Genomic DNA, 15,090 nt, shown 5'->3' with positions numbered 1-15,090 from the left:
TAATATATTAATTAAATAATTAAATATACTATTTTTTATAAAATTTAAAATAATCGATGATTTAACTACTTTTTCATCACAAGACGAGAATAAATATGGCAAAATAATGTAGATGTTATATAATAAATAATTTTCTTTTAGTGAAATATTTGATTTATCACAAATATAAATGTGACTAATGTCAGGAAATAAATTACGTAAATCAAAACCCTAGGAACAAATTCATACCTCGTAGTCTATGCACAACGCTTGTAAACAATCAGAAAGGAAAGTAAAAAAATCCAACGGGTACGATTCCATCACGAGATTAAAGGCCTTTACGAGAATAGATGGGTCCCAAGGCCATGGTTAGACAGTCCCCTATTTTTGCTTGGAGATCCTGGCGCTGCACAAATATAATAAAGAAAAGAAAGAGGGGTCATTTAGAAGTTTCTAGAAAGTTGAGGGGCTCGGATTAGGTGGGGACAGGAGGTCCGGTCCACATAATAGCTACAAATGGCAAAAACTTCAAAAGCAGTGAAACGTGGCGATCCACCCACTTCCTCAAAATAGACTCATACGCCAAGAGGCAGCACTCTCTCGCCTTTCTGACAAATCGGTCGCTCTCTGTCACTGTAAAAACAATCTCTCTCTCTCTCTCTCACAGAGCGAACGCCATTTTTGGCAGACTGATGATAATGGTCACTGAAAGCGAAGGTGAGGGTGGGAAGAAGCCAATGAAAGAACAAGTCACAGTAAAAGTAGAAGTAGTAGAAGAAGAAGAGGAGGAAGAGGAAGAAAGAACGGCGCCGTTTGATGGTAGGTCCTCTTCTTCATCTTCATCCACCGCACCGAGAAACCAGGCCTGTGAATCAAATGACACCGTTGAGGCCATCCAGGTGGCACATATAAAAGAAGAAGAAGAGGATGAAGTGGGTGCTGAAGAGATTGGAAATGGTTCTGGTGGCGGTGGCGGTGGTGGGAATGGACCTTCGTCTTCGTCGTCTTCGGAGGCGGTGCCGAAGCCGATGGAGGGGCTGCAAGAGCCGGGTCCGGCGCCGTTTCTGAAGAAGATATTCGAGATGGTTGAGGACCCGGAGACCGATAGAGTGGTGTCGTGGAGTGAGACCCGGGACAGCTTCACGGTGTGGGACGAGCATGTGTTCGCTCAAGAGCTGCTTCCTCAGTATTTCAAGCACAGGAACTTCTCCAGCTTCATTCGACAGCTCAATACTTATGTGAGTAATGTTTTCTAAAACCAAGTTTTGATTTTTTTTCTTCTTTAATGAAACGATTTCAACAGGGTTTGTTGGTTTCTGTAATGGTTGTCCTTGCTGAACTTTTGAAGTCGGTTGGTTGGTGTTAAATCACCATTTATTCTGGGCTTTTAAACCTTGAAATAATGTTAAATGGAATTTTAATTTGATAATTTGTAATGTATATTCTAACCATTGAATGGTTTTCTTATTGGAATACGTGGTAAAATTGCTTTAAAGTTTTTATATTTCTTTGCGTAGGCTTGGAAGATTGTGTCATTGGTTCCTTGCTAGAAATTTTGAAGTTTACTGTGCTTACAAGTTTGCTCTTTGTTGTGTTAATGTTGATGGGGTTTTGGTGGTGTGAAATGGGTGAAGGGTTTCAAGAAGATTGACACGGACAAATGGAAGTTTGCAAACGAAGGGTTCAAGAGGGGGAAGAAGCATTTGCTGAAGAACATCAAGAGGAGAAGCCGGTTCAGCAAGCAGCAGCAAGGAGTGGTGAGTGTCAATTTGACAAAACCGGCCGGGTTGGAGGCAGAGCTTGAGAGTCTGAAGAAGGATCACAATGTGTTGAAAGTGGAAATCCTGAAGCTGAGACAGCAGCAAGAGGACTCACAGAATCAGATGACTGCCGTCGAAGATCGCATTCGAGGCGCAGAATGTCGGCATCAACAGATGCTTCTTTTCCTCACCAAAGTCGTCAAAAGCCCCAGCTGTGTGCAGCAATTAATCCAGAAGAGAAAGCAGAAGAGAGAGCTTGATGGGGTTGAGTATGGCAAGAGACGTAGATTGCCTCATGAGGCCATTGACACCACCAAAACTGTGAATGGCAGAAGCCAATTACCTCACGGAGAGATGACAATCAACCTATCCGATCTCTCTGAAATCTTGCAAGAGGCGGCGGATATCCGCCCGATACAAACACCCTTTCCAGCTCCCATGGACGACGTGCTGTGCAGTCCTCTGCAGGATCGGAAGGTCAATGTGATGCCTGAAGTCGGCACTAGCCCAGACATGCCGTCTGTTTACCATGTCATGTCGGAGAAACTGCTGGCGGACAACTCCATTATCGACGAAGAGTTGGCTCTGAATGACTCTAAATTCTATTCGGAGTTGGAGGATTTGATTGCCAAGCCACCAGATTACTGGGGTGGATTTGTGAGTGGACTGGTGGAGCCAACTAGTTGTATTGGGGCGATGCTTTGATCAGTTTTGTGATAATATTATATATACAGGTACATAGGCAGGCTGCAGGAGTATGTTTAATTAGAGGCCATTGCTGCTTCAATCGCGAAGAGGAGCTCAAGGATAAAGACGGGTCTCCTAATCCATTGAGCACAGAGGCGGCAGTGGCATGATCGTTTATCACACATGTTCATATTTTCTATCTACTTTTTTTTTTTTTTTTTAATATGTTGTTTGCTCCTTTTTCTTGTAAAAATTCTTACTGCTGAACCACGATTGCACAGCTTGGTCTGACTTATAACATAAATACCTTAGATTGGATGCATGGTGTTAGAAGCTTCCTGTTAAATTATTAAATTTATTAATTTCTTTCTGTGTAATTTTTTGGGATAAATGTTAATTTGACACAGTATAGAGCTGAAATTATGAGTTCCAATCTCGGTTTTATAATTTATTATTTATTTTCATTTAAAATAGTATTTAGCAGAGGTTTTAATGAAGTAATGTTATTTAGTAGATTTTTATGTTTAGTTGAAATCATGTATCAGTAAAATTTATTATTATTATTTTTTCTTTTAAAGAGTTAATCTAATGACTAAACAGTGTAAGATGAGAAGTTTATTTTCACCAAAAAGGAGTCCCTTGCTTTGATAATTAGGGGCACCAACGTCACTCCTGTGGCTATTGTGATGCTACATATGCAATATTGGATTAAAGACGCTTACCTGCTTAAGTCTGTTGACAAATAATATTCACTTAATTATTTTTAGGAAAATTACGCTTACCTCTAAATCTATAACCTAATATGCAATATTCCAATCCACTACTTAATTTGCAATGTCAGCTGAATCCGTGAGCTATTCTTGATAAAAGTCATTTGTTACTGTTTATGATCATTTTTCAAAAAAATCAACATCAAAACATTTTAACTTTTTTTACTTTTTATATCATATTATTCACTTTTTATTATTATTCAAATTAAAAAAAAAAAACTACAAAACAATTTTTTTTTACTTTTTTATACTTAATATTCTTTTTTCTTTTTTTTTTTTCACATAAATCTCCATTAACTACGGTGGGTAAGGAAAAAACTTCGCCAAACAAAGCCTATCTTCACCAGAAAGTTCAAGCAAATCCATCTGTGCTCAAAATGGCGCCACGTTTGGCGACAAAAGCACTCCTGTATTTGATATAGTTGGTGGGTCTCTTGGTAAAGTGCAAGATGTGACTTAAAGTGGGATTTAGATTGTTGCCTAAAGAAGCAAATACGGGCTTAAAGAAAAGTCTGGAAATGAGCTCTTTGACTAGTGCCAAATCTAGACCTTGCTGGAACTTTTCTAACCAACAATAAGCAGACCAAAAGATAAAGGAGATTGATCTCTCCTAAAAATTCTAGACTCGAATAGAAAAAAATTGGTACCCACGTTACATTCAAAGCCAAATTACATATAATTCGGAATCTTAATCCTGTGCAATAAGACAGTCCATATGAAAGTTTGTCCAAGCCCCATCTATTCGGGCAAGTGCTCGGACAAGCTCTCGTATGGGGCTGCCTTACGTGATCACGTCCCATCGCAATACTGAAAGAAAAAAGCAAAGAAGGAAGAAGGCAAGCCATGTCATCACTCCAAATCTGTAATGCAATTAAGATAAGTAGATAACAATGATAACAATCACAGTCCCCCTCTGCCTATAATCAATTTAATACATACACATATGACACAGAAACGAGGGGAAAAAAAAAAAAAAAAGGAGATGAGAAACCAAGAAGAAAAAAGAGGTATTTTGCATCTTTTTATCTGACTATTTATTTGTTGATGGTGTGCTTACCATTAGGCTTCACCATCCCTCTGGATGTGGAAGATGCCGAGGATGACATAGCACACCTACCAAACTCCTGCTTATCTTCATTGAACGCCTTATTTAGAACTTCTTGGAGTTCCATATACCTTTGTTTCTTCAAGTGTCTCTCCTCTGCACTGTCATTCCCCAAGTATGCCAGTTGTGATATATCGTCAGCATCCATTATCTTATTAAGGACTTCTGAGCAACGAGGGAAGAAGCGTTTTCCAAGCTCCACTGCTCATATTAAGGAAGAGAAAATCAGGCACATTAAGCAATATAATTTTTCTGCTTCCATATACCTTAAGAGACTCGACAAGAGGTTATCCCTTGTATGAAGGACAGAAAAAAGGATAGCAATGAATATAAAACTTCTATGAGATTCATCTTTAAAGACAAAAATGAAAATGAAAAAAGAAATCTCAAGATATTGGTTCTCTGCCATCGTTCAGAAGTGGCATGTATTTGGTTTAGCAAAAAATAAAAATTAGGTACTTCTTTTGTGAGGGAAGATTAGGAAACCATAGCATCCTTTAAGAAATTGATTCCTAAAGGCGAAATTTAAATTAGATTAGAAATTTTGTAAGAAACATTATAATTAATGACAGAAAGCTAACAATCTCACAAATTTATTTCAAATATAACATCTAGAAAATATAAATCTTGTAAAGTTCCAATATGAAAGGGCACATCAGCCTAGAAAACCCGTCCATCCAGGTGAGTTTTTGCAAGGGCTGATTTAACAAATCTTTTGATGTTAAAATGAAACAAAAGATATAATTATTGGAGGTGCATGTATTTATGTGAGGAACCATTACCAGTTTTAGAGAGTGCTCTCATCCTATGCAGATGCTCCTCTTGGATTCTGAAAGGCGCCTCATTTAAGTCAACAGTTGTTCTCTGGGCGTTACTCTTAGACTTCATGCCCAATGGAAACTCAGAAGTGCCATCAACTTGGGCAATATCCATTGCAACTTTTGCTTCCATGGGGAATAGAAGTTTTGCCAGTCCAACTGTTAAGAATTAATCAATAAATACCATAATCATGATAAACTGCTTCAAACAACAGATTATGGATTTAACCAAGAGCCTCTTTATAACAACCAGAATACTGTAATGATTCAAGGGATCATTCGCTACTAGGTAGCTCTAAATAAAAAGAAGAAAAAAAAAATCTCAGTCTCTGGTGTCATGATAGTAAATATACGAACAATCCTCCAAATTTTCTATTGAAATTCTAATATCTTTCAGCTAGCCTGGGGTGAAGACAACAAAAATAGTACAGGAATGGTGGTAATATTTTGCCTTACTTCAACTAGCAGATTTATCACAAAGAAATAGGAAGGTGATAAATGGAATGAAGGAAGCAAAGAATTGGGATGAAGGCAAGAATCCCTAAACAGCAGCTGCATGTTCTTCAAAAGAAACACACCCTTGTATAAGCACCTGGATACCAGTTATTGCATCCCTAAAAAATCCAATGGTTATACATATCACAAGCTCAATATGACAAATGCTCTGCCTCCTTCAAATCACACTACAAGTAACTAGTTGTATCTTATACTATAAAGATAACACATACGGGTGACTATCATCACACAATGCCGTTAAGTACATTAAAATTAAGCATTTCTTTCTAACAGAAAGACATGGTTTCTTAAATCATTTAAACGTAATACCAATAAACTGTTGATGAAAGAGTCATCAAGACCAACATAAAATAGCATAAGATGCATATGTGGAGAACTATTTAATACCAAGAAACAGGAAAAAACAACAACTATGTCTTTCACATATAATTTCGAAAGGAATAAAAAAGGTTTAACGGGCTACAGAAAAAGGTTTAACAGAAAGACTATGTTAGCACAAAACATGGAAATATTTTAGTGCCATAACTCTGTCCTGTTAATGCTCTGAAAATAATTATTATCAAGTGTAAGAGTTTACTTTCAAAGATTATCAAGATGGAGAAGCAGTAGCCAATTCCTGATACATATTACCTTAACCAAACCTGGCAGAGAAAAATAATAGTAAATTACTACTCCCATTGGAGTTGAAAACAAGGGAAGTCCTCCCATTCATGTCAAGAAAATTTTATTCTCTATCTAAACAACCAGAACTCTGCTTCAGCTAACTGATAGGAATCAAGATTTATTATTGACTGTGAATGGCTGGTTGGACGATTACGATGTTTAAAGAGTACATGCATTTTATGCCCCCCAGTAAAAGCCTTTAAAAAACTATCTTTTTTATGCTCATTACTACCATCTCGTAGAGGCTACGGAAAATTGTCTTGCAAACTTATAATAGATCAGCTGGAACTGCAACAATGTGTCTGATGTATCACATGCAAAACCAAGGGATATAAAAACACCAAGCTTCTTGACGATTTTCTAGAACAAAGAAAGGAAGTTCAAACTAAAAAGAAGAAATGAAAGTATAAAAGACACCAAGTTAAATCTTCTATGCTGAACTGTAGATATATTTGAAGAAAAAAGACTATGAACAGCTAAGGAACACAAATGACAATAAAGCAGAAATTTGGACCAAATGGGCAACTAACCTCTATTTTCAAGGTACAACAATTTCATACGGAGATCATCGCCAGCCATAGCAAGAGAATGAGAAGCCTCTCCTAGCAATGGATCTCTTCTTTCTGCTTGCTCCAATATCTCTATACATAACCGATCCTTGGGAGAAGCTTTTCCTTGCTCAGTGGACTTATAATAGTCCATGGCCTTTGTGAGCCGCTTTGAGATCTGAATTGCTTTTCTACCATCCGATGTAAGATCCGTTGGTCTGGCTCCCTTTGTTAGGAGGGATACTATGATCTTAGGTTCTTTCCTCATCGCAGCAACATGCAACACGGTGTAGCCCCTCAAATTCCTATGGTTAACATCAGCAAGAGCAAAATCAAGAAGCTCGGTTGTGGTCTTTGCATCACAGTATGCCACCGCATAGTGGAGAGCAAATGCATCATCTAGATTAGTATGACCCTCTTTTAGTAGCATTCTGACTAATTCAACGTCATCCGAGTCCAGGGCCCTATGTATTCTCTTTACATGTTTATCTGGAAAACTATTGCTTTCAAGCGTGTACAAGCCAAGTTCCTTTCGTGAATCCATGATTTGTTTGACAATATGTTGGGGAAGGGCTTTATCAAGAGTAACAATGTCAACATCAGATTTGACAATAATCTCAATACACCCTGCCAGCAATCTTTCACATGCTTTACCACACATGTTTGCAACAGATAGAACCACCAAAATGTCATCTATTGCAACCTTTTCAAGAATGCCTAGTAGTTGCCTCTACAATCAAAGACAAGTTAACAAAATATTCAGAAAAGAATCAAAACATAATACCCATAGGGATAAAAAATGCGGAAAACTGAAGCAGCAATTATTTCCTATTAGCAGTAACTATAAGCATAACCTAACCATGTCTCATGTTATAAAAGTGATAAGAATCTAGAACATTCAAATTTATAGTTGTAATGTTAAAAGTAATAAGGAAACGGAATAAATTTACTAGATGCATCAATCTGAGGGAAGAGAAAGTCCAAAAGCGAGGTGCTACCTGCATTAAAACAACACACAAGAGAACCCAACAATATAACCGAGACAATTGGGGCATGAGTTAGTAAGAACTTGGCGGCCCTTTTTGGTGGGAACATGATCACCAATAAGAGAATTCTAGGTATGTATATCACATTTATGCCAAAGTCATAGCACAGGACACAGACCCAACAACAACAACATCACCGCCCAGCCATACCTTGATTAAGCTGAATGCTTCACAGTCCATTAGTCTAAAAGCCATAAACAATCCTCTCAGAAATGGCTTGCTAGCAATTTTCGCATTCAGCTAATTACTAATCGGTGGCTCTACATGTTTCAAGGATTTCAGACAAATATCAGTCTTTTCATTAATCCCACAATTCTAAGAAATTGAAGGCTTTCAACCTGGGGTGCTATGTGAAACATTCAAATAAACTATTTGGTTAAAATTCCTGCTTTGATCACAAATATTCAAGCTGTTAGCGTGTGCTAGTGCTACTCTTACCTGATAAAGAGCTATCAGCTCAGAAATCTGGAATGTGAACGAGGCATAGAGCACCTCGACCATGAAATCCACGGCGGGCCTGCATGCCTCGTGGGGGCAATCTTCGTCAACGCAAACGCATACATCTTTAGGCAGAGGCTTCACCTTGCCACTGTACAGATAAGCCAAGACCGCCTCTAGCGCATCGAACCCGACCTCGTAATCTCTCGCTAGCTCCTTAAGTTCGAACTCGCCGCATTTCGCCGCCGGAGAGGAACCGGAGAACAAGCTCTTGAAGAAAGGACTCCTCGCCGCGAGAATGCAACGGTGTATTGGGACTTCGCGGCCATTAGTAGTAGTACTACTGAGGACGATCTTGGCGTCGGCGAAGTGGTCCGAGCCGGGCGAGACGAAGATCGATTCGAGATTCTCAGAGAGTCGGCGAAGGGCAGAGATATCCGGAGCCGGTGATGGCTCGGAGGAGAGGGTTTCGGCGTTAGTCGCCACGGAGCATATGCTGCTGCTATTGCTGAGTTCGTTCGAATCCGAGAAACCGAATCTATTATCCATCACACATACAGAGACAGAGAGAGACTATGTGAAATGGAAAGGCATTGATATTGATAGAGAGAGATCTTTGGATAAACGAAAAGTGGGAGAATCAGAGTGATTGATTTGCAGGGAAATAGAGGGAATCTAGACTATGTTTGGCGTCTGAGACGAAAAGCCATGAATTTTTGGCGTGAATTTGCAGAGAGCGAGAGAGAAAGTCAGAAGCGAGAGTCGGCTGAGAGAAGATGGGTGACGAAGTGAAAATTAGTTGGAGACTTTTGTATGTAAAATATACGACTTGCCGTTTTTGTGTCATATTCCAAAATCCAATGTAAGGTCAGAAAAACTGGGATTTTCGTCCGTACATCACTAATCAGGACCGTTATTTTGCTTCAACTCTCAAAAAAATGAGTAAATTTGGAAGAAATAATATCTTCTTTTTTTCATAATATTGTTTCATAAGTTTAATTCTACTTATGGATGATTTTTGATTTTGAATTGTTCATTAAAAGATTATGATTAAATGAACGGTCTAAATCATAACAACAAAATAAAAATGGCGGTGAAAACTAGCTTAGGAGTGATCGCGACCACCTTCCAATCAGTGATGGAGGTAGAGATTTGTATGGGTAGGAGCTATGAGCCAAAAAAAAAAAAAAAAATAGTGGGTTGGTGACAATGGGCAAAAAAAAAAATTATAAGGTAAAATTTATTTTTTTAACCTTAAAAAAGTAATAAAAAATTCCTTGTGTTCCCCCCCTCCCCCCCTATATTCTTCCGTCCCTACATTCAATGGCTCTAAAGGTGGTGTGACTATCTCGGAACCACCATTTCGAGGTAGTGGCGATCTCAAAATTAGGAGTGTTTATGCGATTTTTATTAATCACTTTAACTGCTAATTGCACTAACCACTTTTAAAAGCAGTTAGTGGTTAGTGGGTTTTTGAAAACCACTAACCGCTATATATATACATAAATGCAAAATAAGCCCAAAACTGAAAATTGGACCAAAATGCAAAAAAAAATAAAAAAAAAAAAAAATAAAGTGAACCCAAAAAAGCTTAATTTTCGAATTTGGCTAAAAAAGAAAGCTCAAAAAAGCAGTTAACGGAAGCGGTTTAGTAAAATGTACTAACCGCTTAAAATGTTACAATTAGCAGTTTTAACCATTAACCGCATAATCACCCTTCCTCAAAATCCACCATACCACCACTTAAAAAATAAAAAAAATAAATAAATCTTTAATTTCTTATTTGATCTGGAATTTCATTTATGATGGACGGTCCAAAATAAAATATCACGGTAGAGGATGAGACTTTTATCCAAAAGCTATGGCCCACTAACCTTGACCCTGTTCTGCCGGGACGTCACTTTACCCGGCTAGCACCAGATGGAGAAAAAAATAATAATATACTTCTTAAATCCGACGTGTCGTAAAACGGTTATAAGTGAGAGGGCCTGTAGCTGAATTCCCGTCGAAGCCGTTTTCGCTTTTTGTCATTGCCTTCACCCAGTTATCGTTGTCAATTTGCCATCCCATTTCCCGGCCTACCAAGCAGGAGACGTATAGATAAATAGATCAAAGGAAATTACTCTTTTAACTTCTTAATTTTTTTTACCTTCCAGAAGTTTGAAAATAAATAAAACAGTTTTTCTTTTAATTTCCGTCAAATAATTTACCTTTTTAAAATCGTAAACTATTTTTTGACTTTTGAACTTCTCGTTCTCAAATTATCAGACCTCCACCAAAAGTTGACAACGGTCGCTCATTTCCGAAGAAGCAATACATTGAAAAACATTTTCAAGAGAAAAATAATTGTTTTAGAACTCCAATTAGACCATGAAATAACTTTTTCATGTTCTTTCAAATAATCATTGAGGTCCAGCAAAGTTGGAAACAACAAATCTATTTATAATAAACAGATTCATTTTGCAAGTTGGTGGGTAGTTATAAGGGAAAAAATCTAAGAGGTTAATCATTAATGGCCCTTTCATTAACCGTCACCTAACACATTTGTTTTCTCTTTTATTTTAATAATATGCTCTAAACAAATTGAATATTAATATGGCTGCAACTTGCAAGTGGAAAATACTTGAAATTTCACGTATTCTTTTTTATAATAAAATATGAGTAGATAAACTTAGAGACGAGTTAGGAAATTTAAAGTAATCTACTTTAAAAGTACGTACGTATTTGAAAGTGACTGCCGGTTGCAACTTGCAAAACTAACCACGCATGCGTGGAGTGGTTTATCTATCTTCTATTTAATGCATGTTTGGAATTTTGTTTGGAATTTTGTTTGAGATGAATGAGAGAGTATCTAATTAGTTATATTTGATGGGTATTTTTATTTTTTTAGTTTTTGATTAGACAAAAACACTCCTCCAATATAATTAACTGAATATTTTTCACGTTCATTTGAACCAGAGAGGATCCTAATTCGATATTCCCACCATCTTGAAGGAAGCCAAAAAAATCCTTTTGGGCCCACAAAGATGCCTTGAGAGTTGAGATTGACCACCTCAAGGCCCGAAGATTGAAACCCCTTGATCACTTTAAAGGTAATTTTGACATAATAATTGGAGTAGGCAAGGGCGAATGAAGGGGGTGGCCCATATAGGTCATGGCCACCCCTCAACTCATAGGGGTGTAAATTTGGTTTCGGTTCTTGATTATTATCCAAAATAGGGAACCGAAATCAGAGTACTCGGTTTTTTATTTTAAAAAACTGAAACTGGAACTGGAACCGGTTACTAGGTTATTGTATAACCGACCGATTACCAGTTGGTACCCGGTTATCCTAACCGGTAATCGGTTTTTACACCCCTACCAACTCACAAGAAAAAATAATAAAAATAAAAAATAAAAAATTATAAGGGCTTTTTTCTTTTTTTCTTTTTTTTTTGGCATATTGGTCCCTAAGAATATAATTTATTGGCTCTTTGGTCTCTACCCATACTAAACTCTACCTCCATCCCTAGACAGGCCTTCCTTTACCGTAGCCGCCGTTGTCCTGAGTAATGATGAAGGCGACATGTTTGCAGCCTACGCCAAACGCCTACCTCAGCAGGAAGTTGACTCAGAAGAAGCCCAAACAGCCTTGCTGGCAATGAACCTGCCAGCCTCACAAGCCACAAGTACACAAAAACGTCTTCATTTGGAAGGAGACTCCCTTGTTTGTGGTTATCCTTGCAATCAACAACCCCTGCCTCACAGTGGATTGTCATTTAACTGCTGCCATTTCATACATCCACCAGCAACGTTAACTCCAACTCTTCCGCAGCTGGATTGCCTCAAAGATTAGGAGATGTGTCAACTCGCAGTGCGCACCCATTCTTGTGTATTGATTGAAAAAACTCTTTTGATACAAAAGCAGTCCTATGCATCTTTCTGTACAAGAGTATTATACTGTAGCATGGTGTACAGTTGTCCAACCAGAAAAACAAACCAAAATAGGTGTCCAATACATACTACTAGCACTCTTTGCTAAAACCAAATCGATCTGAATATTTACTCAAACAATTTGACAAAGAAAATCCAGAAAAATTCAGTAGAAATACATTCTAAGAATGAAACGAATTCAACAATGAGAAAGTAAACAATAAATTCATGTCTTTGAATGAGGGAATGAGCAGTGAAAACGGCTTAAAAGCATGATTCATGTCTATAATGTATTTGTATTTGTCTATAATCTTCGAAGAAATAGAAAAGAACAAAATAAAAATAACCCAATCGCACAAGATTTATACAACATGGTCTGTAAATAAAAAGCAAACAAGTAGAACCAAAAAGTTTGCCATAATTCACCATTAATCTCTCACACTATCCTGACGAGAGCAAACTTTTTCCAATGTTCTTCCAATAGAGAACCCGAATCCACCTTCTTTATGTGGTGACGAAACAGAATCACCTTTTTCTTTCTTTGGATGAACTGATTCAATAACAGCTTCAATTTCTTCTTTTGCTCTTTCAAAAACATTTGGAGCTTTCACATCATATATTGGGGTTTTCTCATCAATATTTCCATGAGTTTCTTTATGATGATGGTGTGTAATTGCTTCAATCTTTTTCTTAGTTCTGTCAATAAAATTGGGCTCCTTAACGTTGTTCTCTGCCAATATAAAAGCATCCAATTAAGAAGACTAGGTGTAGGCTTTGAAGTCTTCACACAAACAATATGAAGCCAATTAAGAAGACATGGTGTGATCATTGCTGAATATAAAGAATGGTAGAAATAGTCTGACAATTCCTATTAATGAGAGCAGCAAAGTATACATAGAATAGAAACAGAAACAGTGACCACCTCGAGCTATTGGTATACAATGTGTATGGAAAGAAAAAAAGAAATCAACATAAATTTCTTGGACATGAAAAAAAATTAATACGATGAAACTTGAATTTTTTGTGCAAAGTAATTCATTAATTATAACAATTGACAAAAGGTGAAACCTTTGTACTTGCCAAAGAAAAATGTTTAAAGAAAAAAAAAAAACTGTGCAGTTTCACAGTAAAGGTAAATTGGTAACTTCAAAATAACGGAAACGCAAGTGGTAGTTACGTGAAATGTTTTCCATCCAAATAACAACTAAATTTGACCCACGGTGCAACTCACAATGTTCAAGTTGCAGCGAGTCATAAGTGTAGAGGTCGAAGTGTAAATGGGATGTAAGTTTGGGAGATCAGATTAAATGTAATTTTTTTTTACTTTTTTCACTTTTTCAATTTTTTCAGTTTGGGAGATGAGATTAAATAACAATTTTTTTTAAAAAAAAAAAAAATCAACATCAAAACATTTTAAATTTTTTCACTTTTTATATCACATCATTCACCTTTTATTATTATTCAAATAAAAAAAATTATTACAAAACAAAACTATTTTACTTGTCCATACCACTTTTTCACTTTATTATACCAAATATTCTTTTTTTTTTTTTTCACATCAATTTCCATCAACTACGGTGTTTAGAGAAAAGGCTTTGCAAAATGATAATGGCAAATTTGAAAGAATGAGAAACTAAGGAATGCCAAGCAAACAATTACAGAACAAAAAACCATAAAAATGGCAAAGCCATGAATCTGCTTTCTATACTGACCTTGTCACATTAACTTGTACAGTGTAAACAACATTTCAAAAAAGATTTTACCTGATAGAGAATCTGCTTCACTCTGCTTGGACTGTGTCTTTGTAGTTTCATCCCTGCAATTAAATATCAAAAAACACTGAGAAAGCAATCAAAGCATGTCGAAAATCTAATCTTAACTCCTTGATTTTAATCCCATTGAGAACTAGTGAATTCTAACCTTCTTTCATGGTTTGGAGACTCTTTCTTGGGATGGATGGCTTCAACGAGAGCCTCAAACTCCTCTTTTGCTCTCTCAAACACATTTGGAGCTCTAACATCGTCTAATGGGGTGTTCTCATCTATGTCATTTCGCTTGCCATGAGTTTCCTTGTGGTGATGAGGAGATTTCTCAGAGTGCAAAATTGCTTCAATCTCTTCCTTTGCTCTTTCAAACAAATTCGGTGCTTTTACTTCTTTATCTGCTACCAAACAAAGATAAGACAAATTCCTACATGTGTATGACATGTAAATCTTTGATAAAATTACCGTTTGGCGTTTAAAATTGTACTTCCACCTTTTCTTTCAACTTAGATTTTTTCAAATTTTCAAATGAACTCTCAAACCGATACTTTCATTTTGTTTACAAACACCGGTTCGCGTATGCCACCCCTATTCTTGCTTCCAAACTTTACTACTATAATCAATCATGAAAGGATTTGAGAAAGAAAACCCATTAAAGACAGACTAAAATAAACCAGTTAAAGAAACATATATGCACAATTTGATTCAATAAAAAGTGTAAATTAGGCAAACATGGGATATTCAACACAACCAAACACGGATCCCCATTTCGCCTAACGTTCCAGATTTTCATTTCCAACCCCGAGAAAATCAAGCCCAGCACAAGGAACAGTATGAGAATGAGAAAAAAAAAATGGTACCTGAGAGAGATTGTGTTGTTGGGTCGGGTTTGGATTCGGCCATCTGAGTTCGTGGGCACAGAGGTTCAGGCTTGCGTAGGATGTTATGGAAGTATGCGTCGAATCAAAGCAGTCCGAGGACGCCAAGAATATATATAGAGTACCAAATTGCCAATCAACACGTGGGATTGAGATCGTCCGTATGCCAGATTGGACAAAGCAGCTTTTGGCCCACTCCAGCATCTC

The 15,090-nt window shown here is 37.1% G+C and overlaps 3 protein-coding genes across 4 annotated transcripts; 1 reads left to right on the top strand and 2 right to left on the bottom strand.

Annotated features, from left to right (window-relative positions):
- Positions 1 to 575: 575 nt before the first annotated feature.
- Positions 576 to 2,745, top strand: LOC132165730 (heat shock factor protein HSF30). Its single transcript, XM_059576405.2, has 2 exons — positions 576 to 1,217; positions 1,614 to 2,745. The coding sequence occupies exons 1-2, from the start codon at positions 672 to 674 to the stop codon at positions 2,442 to 2,444; spliced, it is 1,377 nt and encodes a 458-aa protein (XP_059432388.2). The 5' UTR covers positions 576 to 671; the 3' UTR covers positions 2,445 to 2,745.
- A 1,300-nt stretch (positions 2,746 to 4,045) lies between these two features.
- NPR1 (regulatory protein (NPR1)) lies at positions 4,046 to 9,100 on the bottom strand. Its single transcript, XM_059577489.2, has 4 exons — positions 8,331 to 9,100; positions 6,829 to 7,576; positions 5,084 to 5,278; positions 4,046 to 4,502 (listed from the first exon to the last, which is right to left on the bottom strand). Exons 1-4 carry the CDS (start codon positions 8,877 to 8,879, stop codon positions 4,231 to 4,233), a joined length of 1,764 nt encoding a protein of 587 aa, XP_059433472.1. The 5' UTR covers positions 8,880 to 9,100; the 3' UTR covers positions 4,046 to 4,230.
- Positions 9,101 to 12,528: 3,428 nt separating this feature from the next.
- LOC132166788 (DEAD-box ATP-dependent RNA helicase) lies at positions 12,529 to 14,955 on the bottom strand. Of its 2 annotated transcripts, none has more exons than XM_059577674.2 (4): positions 14,866 to 14,955; positions 14,163 to 14,406; positions 14,006 to 14,058; positions 12,529 to 12,972 (listed from the first exon to the last, which is right to left on the bottom strand). In XM_059577674.2, exons 1-4 carry the CDS (start codon positions 14,906 to 14,908, stop codon positions 12,671 to 12,673), a joined length of 642 nt encoding a protein of 213 aa, XP_059433657.2. In that variant the 5' UTR covers positions 14,909 to 14,955; the 3' UTR covers positions 12,529 to 12,670. The 2 variants fall into 2 exon arrangements, with proteins under 2 accessions (XP_059433657.2, XP_059433658.2); XM_059577675.2 differs by having other exon boundaries at positions 14,163 to 14,403.
- Between the last annotated feature and the right edge of the window lie 135 nt (positions 14,956 to 15,090).

This window comes from Corylus avellana, chromosome 11 (genome assembly GCF_965113065.1).
Source record: "Corylus avellana chromosome 11, dhCorAvel1.hap1.2, whole genome shotgun sequence".
Lineage (NCBI taxonomy): Eukaryota > Viridiplantae > Streptophyta > Magnoliopsida > Fagales > Betulaceae > Corylus > Corylus avellana.
This window is presented reverse-complemented; position numbering and strand designations above follow the sequence as displayed.

What these genes read in the sequence shown, in the direction of transcription:
- LOC132165730 (XM_059576405.2), top strand. Translation starts at nt 672, where the DNA reads ATGATAATGGTCACTGAAAGCGAAGGTGAGGGTGGGAAGAAGCCAATG. An exon ending in TTCGACAGCTCAATACTTAT is followed by an intron (nt 1,218 to 1,613) that starts GTGAGTAATGTT and finishes AAATGGGTGAAG; the next exon opens with GGTTTCAAGAAGATTGACAC.
- NPR1 (XM_059577489.2), bottom strand. Translation starts at nt 8,879, where the DNA reads ATGGATAATAGATTCGGTTTCTCGGATTCGAACGAACTCAGCAATAGC. An exon ending in AGCTGATAGCTCTTTATCAG is followed by an intron (nt 7,577 to 8,330) that starts GTAAGAGTAGCA and finishes CTTTGATTGTAG; the next exon opens with AGGCAACTACTAGGCATTCT. An exon ending in GTTGTACCTTGAAAATAGAG is followed by an intron (nt 5,279 to 6,828) that starts GTTAGTTGCCCA and finishes AATTCTTAACAG; the next exon opens with TTGGACTGGCAAAACTTCTA.
- LOC132166788 (XM_059577674.2), bottom strand. Translation starts at nt 14,908, where the DNA reads ATGGCCGAATCCAAACCCGACCCAACAACACAATCTCTCTCAG. An exon ending in AACAACACAATCTCTCTCAG is followed by an intron (nt 14,407 to 14,865) that starts GTACCATTTTTT and finishes TTTGTTTGGTAG; the next exon opens with CAGATAAAGAAGTAAAAGCA. An exon ending in TGAAGCAGATTCTCTATCAG is followed by an intron (nt 12,973 to 14,005) that starts GTAAAATCTTTT and finishes TTATATTGGCAG; the next exon opens with AGAACAACGTTAAGGAGCCC.